The 17,668-nt window shown below is 38.6% G+C and overlaps 1 protein-coding gene across 3 annotated transcripts in view; it reads left to right on the top strand.

The window, feature by feature from the left end:
* Positions 1 to 16,935, top strand: part of UPF2 (UPF2 regulator of nonsense mediated mRNA decay) — a 107,133-nt gene extending 90,198 nt beyond the window's left edge. For 2 of the 3 annotated variants that reach the window (XM_032349396.1, XM_032349395.1), the window contains 3 exons: positions 7,978 to 8,119; positions 9,289 to 9,409; positions 15,645 to 16,935. In XM_032349396.1, coding sequence (XP_032205287.1) covers positions 7,978 to 8,119; positions 9,289 to 9,409; positions 15,645 to 15,654 — 273 coding nt within the window. In that variant the 3' untranslated portion in view covers positions 15,655 to 16,935. Of the gene's footprint in view, positions 1 to 7,977; positions 8,120 to 9,288; positions 9,414 to 15,644 lie in introns of those variants that run through there. The other variant, XM_032349397.1, reaches the window with a different exon arrangement.
* Positions 16,936 to 17,668: the final 733 nt, after the last annotated feature.

The following is a 17,668-nucleotide window of genomic DNA, read 5'->3' as shown; positions in this document are numbered from 1 at the left end:
ACAGTCATGTAACAGGTAATTTGTTGTTCACTCTGTATGTACCAGGCACTGTCCCAGGTGCAGAATATACAGCAATCACCAGAGTCCCTCCTCTGGGCAGGAGGGGGTGGGGGCATGGGGCAGGGCTGTGGGGGGGTTGAGGAGAGGGGAATTTTCATTCCAGTGCTGGGAGGCAGACAGTGAAGAAACACACAAGGTGAGGTTGAGGGAAATCCTGTGAAGGAAAATAAAGCAAGATAGAGGCTAGAGAGAGACAGGTGGGGAGAGGGGGAGGGAGCCTACTGTGCTGAAGTGGGTGGTCTGCAAGATCTCTAATGAGATGTCATCTGTGATGGAAGGGATAGTCTATTCCCTCCTCACCAGTACAGCCATCAAGAGATGGTGCTCAAATTAATTTTTTATCTTTGCTTTTGTCGGGTAATCTTATGTATTCAGGGGATCAGAGTTGTCCAGTATTTTGCTGTACTGCAAGTAAATCTTCCAGTATACAAAACTTGAGATACAAAACTTATACAATTAGAACCCTGGAAAGGAGGGCCAGAGAAGGCTTCACATCATGTTTTATGTCAGCAGTTAACTTTGGCTCAGGCTCAGAGCACTGCTGTGTCTTCCAAACACTGCCTTCATAATTCTTTTCCAGTCATGGCCTTTCCTCCCTCCTGGCCTCTGGGGTTGTTGTGCATTTAGGGGAGCTCTGCCTTCACCCACCCTCAGGCCAGGTTTGAACTCTGGCAATTCCCCCCTACCCCATCCTCTACTCAGTCCCTAGAAAAATAAGGGTTTTTTCTAATCAAGACCCTAAATTTGGTGTTGAATCAAGATCTTTGCAAAACTGCTCTCAGAGCACCTGAAACTGCTAGTTCATCATGGTTCCTAGGATTCTCAAAGCCCAGAGTGTCTGCTTTTCTTTCCTAGGGACTACTACGTTCTCTGAGGCTCACTATTCTATTTCAGTCATTACATTTTAGGTCTGCTTCATTCTCTGTTTTCTTTAAAAGCTCTTAGCTCCTCCCCTACCCCATACCAGATTTTCTGGGTCCAAAAGAGAGGGGTTTTTTGTTTTTATTTTTGTTTTTTTTTCTGTGAAGGGCAGTACTTGGCGACTTCAGTTAGATGTGCCTTGGTTCCCATTCCAGTGCAGCTGCTGAACATTTGTATTACTGGCATACTTCTTGAAACATTTTTCTTAATCTTTTTTCTTTTTTTAAAGATTTATTTATTTGAGTGAGAGTATGAGCTGAGGGGTGGGGGCAGAGGGATAAGCAGACTCCCCATTGAGTGGGGAGCCCTACCACATGGGGCTCGATCCCAGTGTCCTGAGATCATGACCAGAGCTGAAGTCAGATGCCTAATCGACTGAGCCACCCAGGTGGCCAAACCATTTTTCTTATCTAAAAGGGGGCTTAGGAACATCTTTTTGTGAAGATCAAATTGCACAAAATTTAAATAATCCATTTCCTTCATTTGTGCCTCCCTTTTTTGAGGCACATGTGGAAATTCCTTTTAACTTCGTCAATTCATAGATACCATTTGACCTTTTTAGGACATGCAGGCATAAATTAAACCACAGCTAAGAAACTTCTGAGCTTTGAAAAATAAATTCTTTTCAGCAGTCCTAAATTCTAAATAGTATCAATGGAAGTAAAACTTGTTTATTTTTTAGAAGGAATATTTTTGGTTTAAAGTAGATAGATTATATACTGTATAACCCATATAACTTTATACAAAATGAGGACTGAAAATTTTTATTTCTTAAAATGTGAAATTTTAATTTTTAAGGAAACATTTTTATTGAACTTTACTAAAAATATATTAGCAAGATGAAGTGAGAGCTCAGAGTACTTGGTTAATAAGTAAATTTTCAACTCATAAACTTTATTTGGAATTTTGGAAAATGTTCAGTTTTAGGAACATTATTTGAAGAAACATCACTGGTATTTTGTGGTCTGAAAAAGAAAGTTACTTTGTTCTGATTTTTATTTCTTTATTTAACTTTTGGGTGTTGGCCCTTCTTGTGTAACGGTTTTTCTAGAAATGTGAAGTGTTTTGCTTTATAGGAATCTTTAGTTCTTAAGTGAATGATCTCTTTGTGTACCAGATTTCTGCTGAGAAATAACTTTCTTCTGTAGTCATTAGGAAAATAAAAGTAGGTACTGATGAAATGAGTAGTTGAAAAGAAAAAAGGATAATGCTATTCATAATTTATTTTTCTAGATTTAAATATTTATAAATTAGAATAGTGAATTGAAATAAGATGTTTTGGCTATTAAAATAGAAGTTTTAATAGAACCATTATATAATGTTTTAAAGAACTTTTTTGACTGCTCTAAACAAATGTACAGTATATTTTTTATATATAATATTTGTAAACAAACCATTTTTTTGCAGTTAATATTTATAAGGAGTCATCATTTGTTTTATATATCTTTTGACTATAGCAATTGATACTTGGGATTATGTGTGTATATTTCAGTTTCAGCTGCAGTTATGAAATAGCTTTAAAATACAGCCTAAGTTACCTTTATTGCAATTATTGCATTCCAGAAAATGTAGTTTAAAAGACTTTTGTCTTTTTGTCATCTAATTTGCTATAAAGTAGTAACTTTCTTTTAAAAATGTTTTGGCAGCTTTACAGTAAAGTCAGTTGGTGATGGTGGCATCAGGAAATTGGTCTCTTGTGCTCTCTGTATTTATTACTCTCTCATATTTTTTTTAAGGACTTCAGAACATTTTCTTTTGTAGAACTTATCTCAAGTCAGTCTTTTTTTTTTTTTTTAAAGATTTTATTTATTTATCAGAGAGAGGAGGAAAGAGCGAGCACAGGCAGACAGAATGGCAGGCAGAGGCAGAGGGAGAAGCAGGCTCCCTGCCGAGCAAGGAGCCCGATGTGGGACTCGATCCCAGGACGCTGGGATCATGACCTGAGCCAAAGGCAGCTGCTTAACCAACTGAGCCACCCAGGCGTCCCTCAAGTCAGTCTTATAAATGAATAGAAGCTTATATTTTTCATATTTTTAATCAAATCATTATGAAATTTCTTTTATAATGTTTTATTAGTGTGGTAAGTACCATCATTATTCATATCTTTAGTACTGAATTGTGAAGGACAGTTTAAATGTTATTATCAGAAACCCAGAAAGGGAGAGAAAACGGCCACCCTGTTTTCTCTCGTAGTGTTTTAATGTGGTAACAGATAGAAGCATCTTTGAATTGCAGTTTGTGATTTCAGGAAATTATCTGTCTGCCTTTCTTATTGGGCCGCTTTGCCCTGAGTATTTTGTGAAACAGTAGTATGTCACTGTGTTTACATATATCTACACATGTTTAAAACCAGTTTGTAAAGCTATTAAGGAAAAGCAGCTAGCTGAATAAGTAAGAGAATTGTAATATTAGAGTCTGTAATTTACTTTGAGAAACTCAGATTTTCACTTTTTTTTTTTTTAAGATTTTATTTATTTATTTGACAGAGATCATAAGTAGGCAGAGGCAGGCAGAGAGAGAGGGGAGGAAGCAGGCTCCCTGCTGAGCAGAGAACCCTATGCGGGGCTCCATCCCAGAACTCTGGGATCATGACCCAAGCTGAAGGCAGAGGCTTTAACCCACTGAGCCACCCAGGTGTCCCTCACCTTTCTTTATCCTTATCTCAAATAAGGCATTTTACTTGATACTAGGAACAAAGAGTTACTTAAAATTTAGTTGTGATTCTTGAAACCTAATAGGTATCTTATATTTCACTGCGACAGTACTCAGCATTGCCCAGATTTCTTACTTATAATAAAAATAAGAAAGTAATTGTGGTGATAACAGTAATACCTAAAACATACTGAATTCTTACTTTATTTCAGACATTGTTCTTTTATTTGTAAGTATATCTTTAAAACTAATGTATTAATTTACATAACTCTGTCTTTATTGATTTATACTGGCAGGTTAAATTTTATTTAGAGTATTTGTATCTCTGATATATCTGCTAACCAGATTTCACAATTGTTAAGAGAAGATTGGAAAATTGCTTTAAGTCATCATTCTGGAAATTGTCCTCATTCTTGTGGTCTTCCTGGAATTTGACATATCTGCTTCTGCTGTCATAATAATTTGGCCCACCTCTGTTTGCAGTGTCTGGATTGTTTTGTTGTTGTTATTTTGTTTTTGTTTTTTTTTACACTTTATTTTTTTAAGGTTATATTTATTTGAGAGAGAGAATGAGCAAGTGAGAGAGAGAGAGAGGACACAAGCAGGGGGAAAGAGTCAAGAAGACTCATCGCTGAGCAGGAAGCCTGATGCTGGGCTCTATCCCAGGATCCTGGGATTATGACCTGGACCAAAGGCAGACGCTTAACCAACTGAACCTCCCAGGAGCCCCTGTAGTGTGTTTTAATCAGCTTTTCTCTACCAGTAGTTTATAGTACCTGGATTTGGGAATGTAGGTGAAACAGAATGCTTTCTTCATGCATAGTGCTGGAAATTTAAAATTTCATTTTGAATTAATGCAACATCTCAGTAATTCTGCTTAGGAAGAGTAAATTTATTATGAGGTTTTTGTTTCACCCATTAAATAACATGTAAAGAGTCTGGCAGAAAGGTTATTTTGAGCTGAACTTTTTCATTAACTTATTTTTTGTTCATCTTCTTGATTTGTGAAAAATAAAAGATTTATTAGCAGGAATGATGACCATTTTATTTTAACTTTGTTTCAGTTGTTTTTGTTAGTGGAAATAAGACACAGTTGGGGCAAGTCCCATCTGATGCAGACACATTCCTGATGTAGACTACTACACAGGCCTCAGGACAGTAGACAGAAGTAGTTAAGGTCTTCAGTTTCTACTTGGTGGTTGTCAATGTCATTCTGCTAAGAAAGTGATGTTTTTAGTTGACTTTTGATTTTATTTTTCTGCAGTTTTGGTTTCAGCTGTATAGTGACTAATGAGGGTGACTATTATTCTGAACTTTGTTATTTTGATGCATTATTAATAGGTAATATTTATGGAGAACCTACTGTGTCCTAGGCACTGTACATATTTATCTTATTTAATTCTTATAGCACCCTAAAAGATAGTCTTGATATCATTTTATAGCTGAGAGAAAGAGTGTTCTTAAGTGATTTGCCGAATTGTACTAATATATAGTAGGCCTGAGCTGTGAACCTCATCTGTTTGACCACAGAAATCCATGGTCTTTGCAGCACTGCCTGGCAAGTGTATATTTCATGAAAGCACTGATTGTAATGTGGAACCGAAAGGAAGTTTGGGGGAGGAGCAGGAAAAACACAGAGTCATAATTGTGGATGAAGGAGAAAATGGACTCTCGTCAGACCATAAACAGTCCACAGCTAGCCGTTTTTAAAGGAGATGTAGAGGATGTGTAAATGCTTTTTCTTTTAATTGAAGTATAGTTGACAAGAGGAAGTACTTTTTAAAATGCTATGTTCAGGATCATAAGAACAAGGAAGGGTAATCCCACCATTTGTGGGAGGTTTGGGGCCAGGCAGGCGGGGGCGGGAACGAACCAACCATTCATTCACTTTTGCTTTTATCAACAAGAAAGATTTCATCCTGGCAGTTGGTAAGTTGAAGATCAGGTAAAATTAGATAGTGTCGAAAGGGATAATTTATGTACTTAAATGAGTCCCAGTCTTTAGTTAAAAACCAATTATATCCTCAAAGACTGAAATAACTTCTATAAGTAATTGTAGAGCAGTTGTCGTTAAACTTAGAAAGTCGTTCATATTGAGGTAGTAGTCGAAAGTTCCTAATGGGCAAATAATTTCCTTGTTCAAAGAGCAAGGGAAAAATACATTCTGAAAACTGTACAATCCAGTAAACTTATTATCACCTTTTAGCAGAATTCTAGATTGAATTTTGAAACAGATGATTTTAGTTATGAGGAAAATAAAAATTAAAACCAAAGTAAAAATGCCATTATATACTCACTAGAATGGCTAAAATTAAAAAGATAGGCCATCCCAAGTATTGGCAAGGGTGTGGAGGAACCAGAACTCTCTTACACTGCTAGTGGAATGTAAAGTGGTACAAATACCTCAGAGAATATTTTTGTAGTTTCTTAAAAAGTAAAACACACCACAGGGTGCCTAGGTGGCTCAGTTGGTAAAGCATTTGACTCTTGATTTCAGGGTCATGAGTTCAAGCCCCACTTTGGGTATAGAGCTTACTTGAAAAAAATTAGAAAATACACCAGCTAGTCCCAGCTTTTCTTTACAAGCATTTTGTATTTAAGAAAACTGGAGACCTGTGTCCACACAAACATTTGTAAATGTGTTTGTAATAACCCAAAATAGGAAGCTCAGGTGCTGTCAACAAGTAGGCAGATAAGCAGATTACAGTATGTTCCTATAAAGAAGTACTGCTCTTCGATAAAAAGGAACAAACTATTCATGCATGCAGCAACATGGATGCATCTCAGAATCATTGTGGGAATTAAAAGAGGCTGGACAAAATGAAATACATGTTGTATGATTCAACTTACATAAAATTTAGGAAGTTCAAACTAATCAGTAGTGACAGAAATAGCAGTTGCCTGGGGTTGGGGTAGAGGAAAAGATGGGTTACAGAGGGACAGAGGAGTCTTTGGAGGTAATGGACATGCTCATTATCTTGATTGCAGTGAGGTTTTCTTGATTGAATGTGTATGTGTTTTTTTCTTTAAAAGATGGTTTTGAACTCATAAAATAGAAAGGGGTAGTTTCAGAAAGTCTGACCTTGACCACTAAGAGCACATTAAGTCAAACTAATCTCATTGGGAAGAATGGGTAAAGTCTGCTAGGCTGGTAGCCAAATGGACTACCTTAAATATATTTGTATTTTGAAATAGGAGATACTTGGTTATCTACTGTGATAAAAATGAAATGCAGTCAGTTGGGTTTGTAGATGTTTCTTTATATTTTTCATCTTTATATTTCACCTTTATATTTATATCACCACCCACTTTATATTTTTCACCTTAGTGTATCTGGCCTGGTGCATTTAGTGTTCTGGGTATTATATTTTAAGAGGAATGTTAACTGACTAAAGTGCGTTATATAAAAGTGAGTATCCAGAGAGGATATATGAGATAATATGAAGAACCAGATTGTCTGATCAGATTCACATGAGTCAGAGACTTAAACAGTGTTAAGCTTTACTAATTCAAGGATATAAACATTCAAAATGGCATAGACCCAGCAGAGAGAGGATCTTGAGCACAGGTCTTTATGTCATTTCTTTCCTCATCAGGCATGCCATTGATCCAGAGTATTTGAGAAGTTCTCTTAACTAAGGTGTGCACATTATCCACAGCAGAGAGAATTTCCTTTTTGTGTTCAGATAGTTATGTAACTTACTCAACAATTTCCAGGGAGCTCTTAAACTCCTAGCTTCTGTCTAGGTTTGTATACGTTGCAGAATCCTAACCAGAGACATCCTGCTAAAAACAAAGACATTTCATAGATAAGGACTCTCCTGTAACAGAGAAATAGATCTTACAGGGTAGTTTCTTAACTCTTCCTGTTGTCTATCTTTAGAAGTAAGAAGGTGTGTCAATACTAAAGATGGTGTAGATTTGTTTGGGGTATGGTCCAGGAGGCTGGAACTGGTTCCAGAGGATAGAAATAAAAAGGATGCAGGTTATAGCTTGCATAAAAAGCCTTTTTGACAATTACCCACACATAATAAGGTCTTTTTGATGGAAGCTGATACCCTGTTGCTAGATGAGTGTTTCTAAACAATGCAGGCAAGAGGAGCTTCTACTTTTCTTGAGATTGAATTTGATAGTCTTCTACTTCCTAGCCAACCTGAGTGGGTTTGTCTCTAGAAGATTAAGACTATTAATCTGTTTTATGTTCTTGGATGATACTGTCTTTATTGACTTAGAGGAAAGACATTATTTTTTCTAAATTTGTTTAATTCTACTTAGCATTTTATTTGAGATCATTTTTCTTTGATTTTCTCAAGCCATTTGTTTTTCTTTGTTATTTTTTCTCAGTTTAAGATCCTTAATGTACCCATGTCTTCCCAACTTGCTGCAAATCACTGGAACCAGCAACAGGCAGAACAAGAAGAAAGGATGAGAATGAAAAAGCTCACTTTAGATATCAATGAGCGGCAAGAGCAAGAAGATTATCAAGGTAAATAATCCTTTATAGGACAGAAGGAAAAGTTTTATGCTTTTTGGGCTTTTTAAATATAGAATATCAGGGGTTTTTTTACACTCTCCTCTTTGTAAATATTAAGCTTTGTAAATATTTGTCATCTTTTAAATATTAAGCTTAAGAAATTGCTTTTATATTCCATTCTGTCTTCACTTACTTGCAAAATAACAATGTCATTTTCAGCATATTCTGCCAGCCCCATAATTCGGGTTAGATTCTGTACTCTTTAGAGCTATGTTTGCAACTGAGATGATAATCACTTTTTAATTGCCTCATGTTGCCAGTCATCTGTGAGCAATTAATTCAGTACATATTTATTATCTCATTTGTCTGGGAATCCTATCTCGAGGACCCCATGCTTCTTCAGATTTGAAGGTATACTCAAATTAAGATTCTGGTTTTGTGCAGATGTACCCAACACTATTCAACTAACTGGAACCTCATGTATAGAATCCACGAACCTCATTAGCCAGCCTCTTGGCATTTCTCTGGCACCCAGATTTTAGAGCCATAACATGACTGTTTATTATATAGCACTATATTGACAGACAGCTTTCTGTGCAAGAGAGATTGTTTTCTATCTTCGAATCGTTCTAGAATCTCTTCTGGTAGATGATACCCAACGTTTTTAACAGTCAGTAGTAATGGCTAACATTCAGCAGAAGTGCCTACTACGGGCTGGGCACTGACTTTTGTACTTTCACAAAGCACATAAGCCTCACCACAATTCCATGAGATAAGTGCTTATTATTACCTGCATTGACATTTAGGGAAATGAACCGGAAGTCTCATAGCTAGTAAGTACCAGAGCTGGGATTTGAATCAATATTGTCTGGCTCCAGATGCTATGTTTGTAGCTATTGAACTAGACTGCTTCTCATACTGCTTTACTGCCTCACACTTACATAGTGGCCAGATTGACAGTATGGGGAATATTGGATAGTAAATGCTTAAGAGAGTGTCGCCTCTCTGGGTGTGCTCTTTCAGAACTTCTTAATCATTGTAGTCTGTGTAATGGTTATTTTTCTTTAATCACCTACCTGACAGAACTAAAAAACTTGATCTCCCTAGGGTTTTATTTGCTTCATAGAGGGGAGTGCATTTACCACAGTTGACCACTTTTTCTGTTTTACTCCTGTGTACAGAAATGCTGCAGTCTCTTGCCCAGCGCCCAGCTCCAGCAAACACCAATCGGGAGCGGCGGCCTCGTTACCAACATCCAAAGGGAGCACCTAATGCGGATCTAATCTTTAAGACTGGTGGGAGGTAAGACGGTCTCTCTTTTTTTCCCTCCTTTAGTTACTTGTTTTTCATGATGTCTGTATGAATAAATTAGATAGTTTTGGATTATACTTAATGATAGAGGCCTAATTTTTAGCAAAATAGAAAAGTCTTTGAGTTGTAGATATTTGAGGAAAGAAAACATTTATGAAATAATTACAGTTCTTTGGTTTTTTAATTTCAGCCACATTGATCTTGGCTTTCACTCTGTGAGTGGACTTTTTTGGATTCTTTAATTTTCACTTCTGCATTCACAGAGATGGCTAGTTTATAGATGAGTTTGAGAGGAATCACACTTTTCTGTTAGGATTTTTTAGGCCAGTGTTGGATCGTATTAACAAAAACTCAAAACCTATTTCCTAGACTTTTAAGCCTGCAGGTTGTTTGTTTTGAGGTATTTGTTTGTTTGTTTTTAATTATAGAATGTTCTGCCGGGATCCATGCCAGTTCTGCTTAAACTTGAGTTGCTTAAAGTGAAATAATTACAATTACATAAGGAATTTCACATAGAAGATTGCCAATAAGACCTTATTCATCTTCTTTTAAGGGAGAAAATTTAAGTTTTTCTGGGATCTGATCTAAGGACCCATACCATTAACTCAGTTTTCTGTGTTATGGTCCTGTTATAATCAAAGATAACATTGGCCATGCTGCTCTTACTGATCTCCTTCAGGGTATTGGTGTTTTAGCCTAAGGACAGATGATAGGCCCAGGATGTCACCTTGCTGTCGGGGGCAGGCAAGGTGGGTATGGGAGGGAGTGTGCTAGGGATAGGGAGCAGAATAGTTCATTACTGTGACAGCAGTGCTGGGGAAGTGTAAGTCTCTGTCTTGTACACACTCTATGTTTGTGTGTACCTGATACATTTCTCTTTGACCTATATGCTGAGACAGCTCTAGTCAGATTATGGGTTAGCACTTTGGTTTGTCATGACAGTTTTGGGGTCTGTTTTTAACATCTAGTGAGTGTAATGTTTTTAGAAATCCAAGCTAGGACTGATGTACAAATCCATCTAATGAGGTGCAAGATATTAGGTTATTTTTAATTATCCAAGCTTCATTAAAGTCCTTTAGTAAAACCTTTTATTGCCACTAAAACGTAGAAGCTAGGTAGTTTTAACAAGCCATGAAAATTTTCGTTTTCTGCGTTTTACATTTTCTTACAGAGCTTTGAATATATATCAGTGTTCTTGATACTGCCTGTTTCTCTTGTCTCCTGGTTGGCAAACAGATCTATTAGAATATTTTTATCTTGATGTTTTCCACCAACTTCACCTTTACGTATTATAGCTTCACATCTCTGAATGGCAAGATTTCTATTAATACCTAATCCCTTCTTGAATCACGTAATGCAAGTATAGTGCATTTTCCTAGTTTTTCCCAATTTTTAAATGTTTGGGTAGATTTAAGAATCAGTAACTATGACATTTGATACATATTTGATACTTGCGGTACGATTTGCCCCCCTCAGCTTTCACTCGTTCTGCACTTACCATGGGTTTAGTCCTACACTATGGCAAATTAAGAAGTACAAAAAGACAGTCTTTATGCTTAAGCTTATAGTCCAGTGGGAGAACTAAGTGTAGGTATTTGAAAGAGCTGATTTTGTCAAGTCATTTAATTATTTAAACAGTCATTAAGTTTATTAAGTACCAGGCATTTCTTAAGCAATAGGAAAAAAAAATACGGGAAAACAGATGTGTAAATTTATATATGCTGATAGATGTGTAATAGATGAACACAAAGGTATGCCTTTTAGCTACCAGTTATTCAGTTGTTTATCAGAATTCTCTTTGTTAAACTTGTGTTTTTGTTCCCTCCCTCCAGCCCCTACTTAACCAAACTTGGAAGGATTGGCCATGTGCTCTTTCTTCCTCACCTCTCACTGGTCTGGCTGACTATAGTCTACTGCCCCCTCACCCCAGCCCCCAGCCACCTCCCAGTGTTTCATCCTGTTTCTTTCAGGCTGCCTCAGCAGCACTCAGCGCGTGGGCCCTCTTTTTCTTGACATACTGTCTTCCCTGGGCTTACGTAGCTGTCCAGTCCTCTGGTCTGTCTTTTCCCTCCTTGACTGCTTCTACCTGTCTCCTGATTCCTTTATGGGCTGCCTGGAGACGCTCATGTCACTCAGGGTCACTCCTAGACCCTCCGCTCTTATCCCTGTACTCTCTGTGGGAGGTGTCCTTCCCTCCTGTGGCAAAGTTTCCATCCATAGCTATGGCTCAGGTCATAGGTTTTAGTTTCTGACTGTAGGTCTACCTGTCTTCTAAACAACCACCTAGGAGGTGTGTCCCTTGCCCTCAGGTCTCTCTCCTCTGTTTTCTGGCTCAGCGAGCAGAGGCAGTGCTAGGCCACTTGTCCACACTAGAAAAGGAAGTTTAAGTTTGGACTATTCTCCATATCTAATTAATTAACAGTTCCTTTGATTCTACTACTGAATACGTCTCACACTTGCCTATTTTATTCTACCTCTGCTGCAGACTCCCTAGATCAGGCTACTGTCACCACTTCTTCTTCTTCTTCTCCTTCTCCTTCTCCTTCTCCTCCTTCTCCTTCTTCTTCTTTTGATTTATTTATTTATTTGACAGAGAGACATCACAGGAAGGCAGAGAGAGAGGAGGAAGCAGGCTCCCCGCTGAGCAGAGAGCCCGATGAGGGACTCGATCTCAGGACCCTGAGATCATGACCTGAGCTGAAGGCAGAGGCTTAACCCTCTGAGCCACCCAGGCGCCCCAGCTGCTATCATTTTTTATTGGATTGCTGCCAGCAGCCCCCTGATTACTTCTCAGTCTCCAATATCAACCCCTTCTAATTCATTCTCTTTGCTGTACTCACTTTGTTCTTTCTAAATTTGCCCATCTGCTGTCTGAGTAGGTGAACTCTTCTACTTAAAACCTTTGGTGGCTCCTCATGGCTTGTAGGATAAAGTCCAAACTCCTAAACTTATTAACAAAGGCCCTGCATTATTGGGGGGGGGCGTTTGTACTTACCTTATTGACTTTTTCTCTTCCTCTACTCCCAACCAAGCTGGCCTTTTAAGTCCTTCTAGTTATGTTTTCTGTTTGGAACTTTCTCGTGTTTTCCTCTGGAAATCTCCTGTTCTTCCTTCACATCTTATTACCTGATAGTCTCAAGTCTGACGTAAGTTGGTGCATATATGCTGCCCTATATTTCCACAGACTTTGTCCTGTGTAATCACCTACTAACTTGTCTTTATATTCCCCATGAGACTGAAGATTGAGGACAGAAGTGAAGCCTTACCTTGTTTTCTGTTATAAATCCTCCATGGCTCTTGGGCCTAGCACATAGTAGATGCTCAGTTAATATTTGTTGACTGGACAGAGAAATGTGGAAAAATCTGTATTTAGTCATTTAATAAACTTTCCCCCTAAGCTCTGTCCCCTAGCCCTTTCCTCATTTCCTGATTTTGTGAAAGTCCAATTCTTGAGTTACCATCTCTTCCTGTTTTAAAATCTCTTCTTAAAGTCATAACTCAATAAAAAATGCTAACTTATCCATCATTCTTAAAAATGGCTTTCTGTAAAATATTACGGTGGTCTTATAATACACTGGTCTTATAATAAAGGCACAAGTGAGCATGGGAGAAGAGCAAGCAGTCATGCAAACATAAGCTTTTGACCAAATATTCTTTGCCATTTTTTTAAACATAAATTTTAAGTGAAGAAATGTAGTCATTTGAAGGAACATAACTGGTGGGGTGGAGTCTCCTGGTGGCTTGGCACCTCTTTATTTATTTTCTATTTTTAACACTGGGCCAGACAGTAGAAAGATGTGTATCTAGAGCAGTGGTTCATCAGATCCCTTAGGAAGAATGTGCTGTGAGATGAATTCCTAAACAGAGGAGGGGGAAGAGAACTTGAGTCAGGTCTGAGAAACTGTTTTCAACTTGTCTCTTAACTTGGCTACCATTTATTTAAAAAAAAATTAGTTATTAGTATTGTCCATGTTATATGGCAGATAAGGAGAAATTCAGTTGGACACTGGTTATTAAAGCAGATTTTGATAGGTTCCCAGGCATTAATTATAATGATTTAAAATTTTTCTAATCAAAAGTGATCCTTAAAATAGGCTTGAATTAAAATTGCAGCCCTTCTCACTGGGCAGTGATACCCTAACAAAGGATAGGCATTTGCTTATAATGCATTAAAATTGTAATAACGTTCTAGTAAAACAGTTAACCAGTGCAGAAAAGGTTGTTTTCCACTCTGCCAGTGTTGAAAATACTGTGAAACTTCACATCTTCGGCAAGTATTAGTGCCGATACAGTTTTGTGCTAAAATTTATATGAATTAGACCAGTGCTCCTTAAACTTTAAAATACATATACATATAATTATATATATATGGTTTTATTTTTTGTTTTTTGTGTTTTTTTAGAGAGCGTACCCACATGAGCAGGGGTGGGGGGTGAGAGAGAGAATCCCAAGTGGGTTCCACATCCAGCATGGAGCCCAGTGCAGGGCTGGTCTCATGGCTCTGAGATCCTGACCTGAGCCAAAATCAAAAGTCAGTCACTCTGCCAACTGAGCCACCCAGGTGCCCCTAAATATGTATTTTGATTTTCGTGGCTTTTATTAAACTGCTAGTTTTCACTCATTTCTAACATCTCTCAGGTGATGTCAAAGCTGCTGAAATACAAATGACACTCTAAATAGAGTGTTATACTTTAGGACTTCTTTTAATCTATCTTAAAGATATGTGCTTTTGTTTAAGATTTTATTTATTGGCGAGAGAGAGCAAGCAAGTGAGTACAAGCAGGGTGAGTCAAGCCCAGAGGGAGAAGCAGACTTCCCACTGAGCAGGGAGCCCGGTGTGGGACTCCGTCCCAGGACCCTGGGATCATGACCTGAGCTGAACACAGATGCTTAACCAATTAAGTGGCTCCAGCACCCTAAGAGGTGCATTTTTTATTAGAAATTTTCTTATGTCCCTATTATAAAATTAAATAAATGATACTTTTGTTTTAAAATAGAGTCCCTTATTGAATAGTTTAATCTAAAAAGTATATTTTATTTTTTGAGCTCTTAAATTTTTAAATCTCTCAAAATGATTGTTTGCCTGTAAAGCAGTCAAATGACAATCTATACTATATTCAGGGATATATTTATCTTATCAAAGACTGGGCATTTTGGGGGGCACCTAGGTGGCTCAGTGGGTTAAGCCTCTGCCTTGGGCTTAGGTCATGATAGGGGCCTTGGGATCGAGCCCCGCATCTGGCCCTCTGCTCAGCAGGGAGCCTGCTTCCCTTCCTCCCTCTCTGCCTGCCTCTCTGCCTACTTGTCTCTCTCTGTCAAATAAATAAATAAAGTCTTAAAAAAAAAAAAAAAAAGACTGGACATTTTTCCCCATCATTTATTGTATTTATTTAAAATATTCTATTTTAGACCATTTGACTTGACTTCAGGAGAGACACTGTCTCAGGGAGTACTTGTTCCATTCAGTTTAGTCCTGTAACAGATACATTGAGCTGAAGATACACTTCGTCATATTCACATCTTATTCTTTGAAATCTGTTTCTTGCTCATATAAGCTTCTCTGTGAGCAATGAACTGTTAGTGCTGCCAGAGGACGCAGCGCCCGCTTGGTGATGGCGGCCAACTCCTCATCTTGGTGCCAGGCGTCTGCAGGCTTGCCTCCTCCTGACACCTGGCGGGGGGGAGTCTGTTCAGGGCTCTCCCTCAGCTCCCTCAGCACTGCTGATCCCTGCACCTCCATCTTCACCTGGCATTCCCCCTCTGAGTGCTTCTGTATCCAAATTTCCCCTCCTTAGAAAGTCACACTGGATTATGGGCCTGTCCTACTCCAGTGTGGTCTCATCTTAACTAATTATATCTGCACTGACCCTTTGCAAATCAGGTTGCATCCTGAGGTCCTGGCATTAGACTTCAACATGCGGGTTTGGGGGGTGGGGTGGACACAGTTCAACTATTATACAAACTCTAAGCACTCAGCACCTTAGAAGGTAGTTACAGGCAAGATTCCAGGACCACCTGTCTGATCTCCATCAGAATTGCTCGTTTAAGTACCCCTCTGCTCCTGTTGTTTCTGAGTCCAGTAGGAGTTTGTGTGCTCTTTAAGAAGCACCAATTTGCCTGGGACACCTCAGGAAACAGCAGTTGGTGGTGTTGAGGGGGCCTTTTCTTGCCAGAAGTTTGCCCTCAGCGCTAGTTCTTTTTAACATTGCCCTGTTTGTGCCTCCAGGAGACGTTGATCCAGCAGCACGTGTCATTTCATTAGGTCCTGTATCTGATGTTGTGGATAGTGGAGTCCTCCAGCAATTGAATGAGAGCAGTGGACACATCTCAGCATGTCGGTCTAGAGAGTTGCGAATCCAAACCTGGGACAGGCTGGGGCCGTGAGGCGGGAACAGCAGCCTCTGCCAACACCGGAACAAGCCGAAGCTTCCAGATAAGGCGTAAAGGCCTTTTGTAATGGAAATCACGTGAGGGTTAATCTTCTCTTGTGAATGGCGGTCAAGAAATGAGATGGTTTACTTGACTACTGAGCAGTTACACCAAGAAGAGCGTCAACGAGATGACTGAGCCAGAGAAGAAACGGTTGTGATGGTAATGGTATGGGGGAAATGAACTTGAGTTTTAAATTTGATTTGAGTTACAGTGTCTCTGAATTGAACATCCCATGTTGGAAGAAGATACATTTGGGGGCTCCAGGACTGCAGTAGAAAAGTATAGAGCAAGCAGTAAAACCTTCTAGTAAAAACTTACATGCAGGACAACAAAATGATGAAAGATAACCAAATACCAGATAATCCACCAGGAAGGCTTTTGTTTAGGAATTTGTTTCAAAAGGAACAAGGGATGAGGGAGAAAAATCAGTTTTATCCATCAGAGTCAGTAATACAAAATTGCCTACTAGGGTAAAAGAGAAATGTGAAGACTTCTACTACACAAAGAGCAGGAGTTCAGATGGCTTAGAGGAATCTGACACCAGCCCAAGAACAGGGAGAGTTGAGCCCATTGTAAGTATCATAGAAAACAAACAGCGTACCAGTCAGCATGTCACAGAAAATGGACGAAGGACAACAAGGAAAGGGGATCAGAAGATTTTGTTGACCTTCATGGGTTTACAGCCTCTGTCTTTAAAGAAAGTATGGAAACAGTAGAGCTTTTATTTTGCGTTTGTTTTTGTTTTGTTTTGTTTTGTCCCCCCCCACACACTAAATAGAAATGAGGGTTCTTAGTCTGTTTCTGGCAATCTGTTAATTTATTAGGATAGTTGTCTTTCGTTTGCTTTCCGATAGGCATAGTAAATTTAGTTAAAGAGCACATCTGTATGCTACAACTTGATTACATCTTTTTTTTCTAGCTATTTTGCATTTTTTTCTTTTACCATGTTTCAGTTTCTGCATGTAGAATTAAATAAGAACAAAACTTGTAAAGTTGTAACATTTCACATGGAAATGCTGCCCGATCTTCACCAGCTTCAGAAATCTGACCTTTGCCGATGCTGCAATAAAGTGTTGTAATTTAGATTTGCCATGGTTGTGTTTTATTTGGTTTGGGTTTCGGAGATTTTATTAAATGGGTAGGTCTTTGTCTTCAGAGGTCATCCTTGTTCTTTCTGAAATAGTCTCAGAGATGGTTTCTTGGGCATATCTGTGGTAGTGCTACTCTCCCTCTAGCATTCTGGGTTTGCGTGGTTTTCCTGGGCACCTGAGTTACCTCACCTGAGGGTCTGTACACAGATTAGCCAGCCCATGGAAACCAGTAGAATAAGCATTTTTAGAATGGGCTTAAAGCGGGTTAGGTGGAAAAGGTTGACTGGTCTGGCCTAGCGTGAGGCAGCATTTCTGGTTTTACCCATGTATGTGCAACAGGATTGACAGACGCCTCTGTGCAACTCAGAAAGGAACCACTCTTCTCAGTTTCTTTCCAGGTGTTCATTTCAAGGCAGCCTGACACAATCCAGAAGACATGATTGTGATCGATATTTCTAAAATGCATCTGAGGGTCATTAGAATTTGAAAAGAAACAAACTTTTAATTAAAAAAGGAAGTTTCAAAACTCTATTAATCACATTTTTCCCACCCTCACTGCCATCTTTGTCATGGTTTGGTATGCCGTTACTTGTGATCCTAGGTTGGGGAGAATGGTTTACAATTGTTATTATTTTTACATTATTTCTGAGTTTTAAATTGTTAGAGGAAGCCAGAGATAATTCAAATGTTATCATACACAAGGCAAAGAATATCTGGAAATCAGCTG

The sequence above is a fragment of the Mustela erminea genome, chromosome 6, assembly GCF_009829155.1.
Source record: "Mustela erminea isolate mMusErm1 chromosome 6, mMusErm1.Pri, whole genome shotgun sequence".
Taxonomy (NCBI): Eukaryota; Metazoa; Chordata; class Mammalia; order Carnivora; family Mustelidae; genus Mustela; species Mustela erminea.
This window is presented reverse-complemented; position numbering and strand designations above follow the sequence as displayed.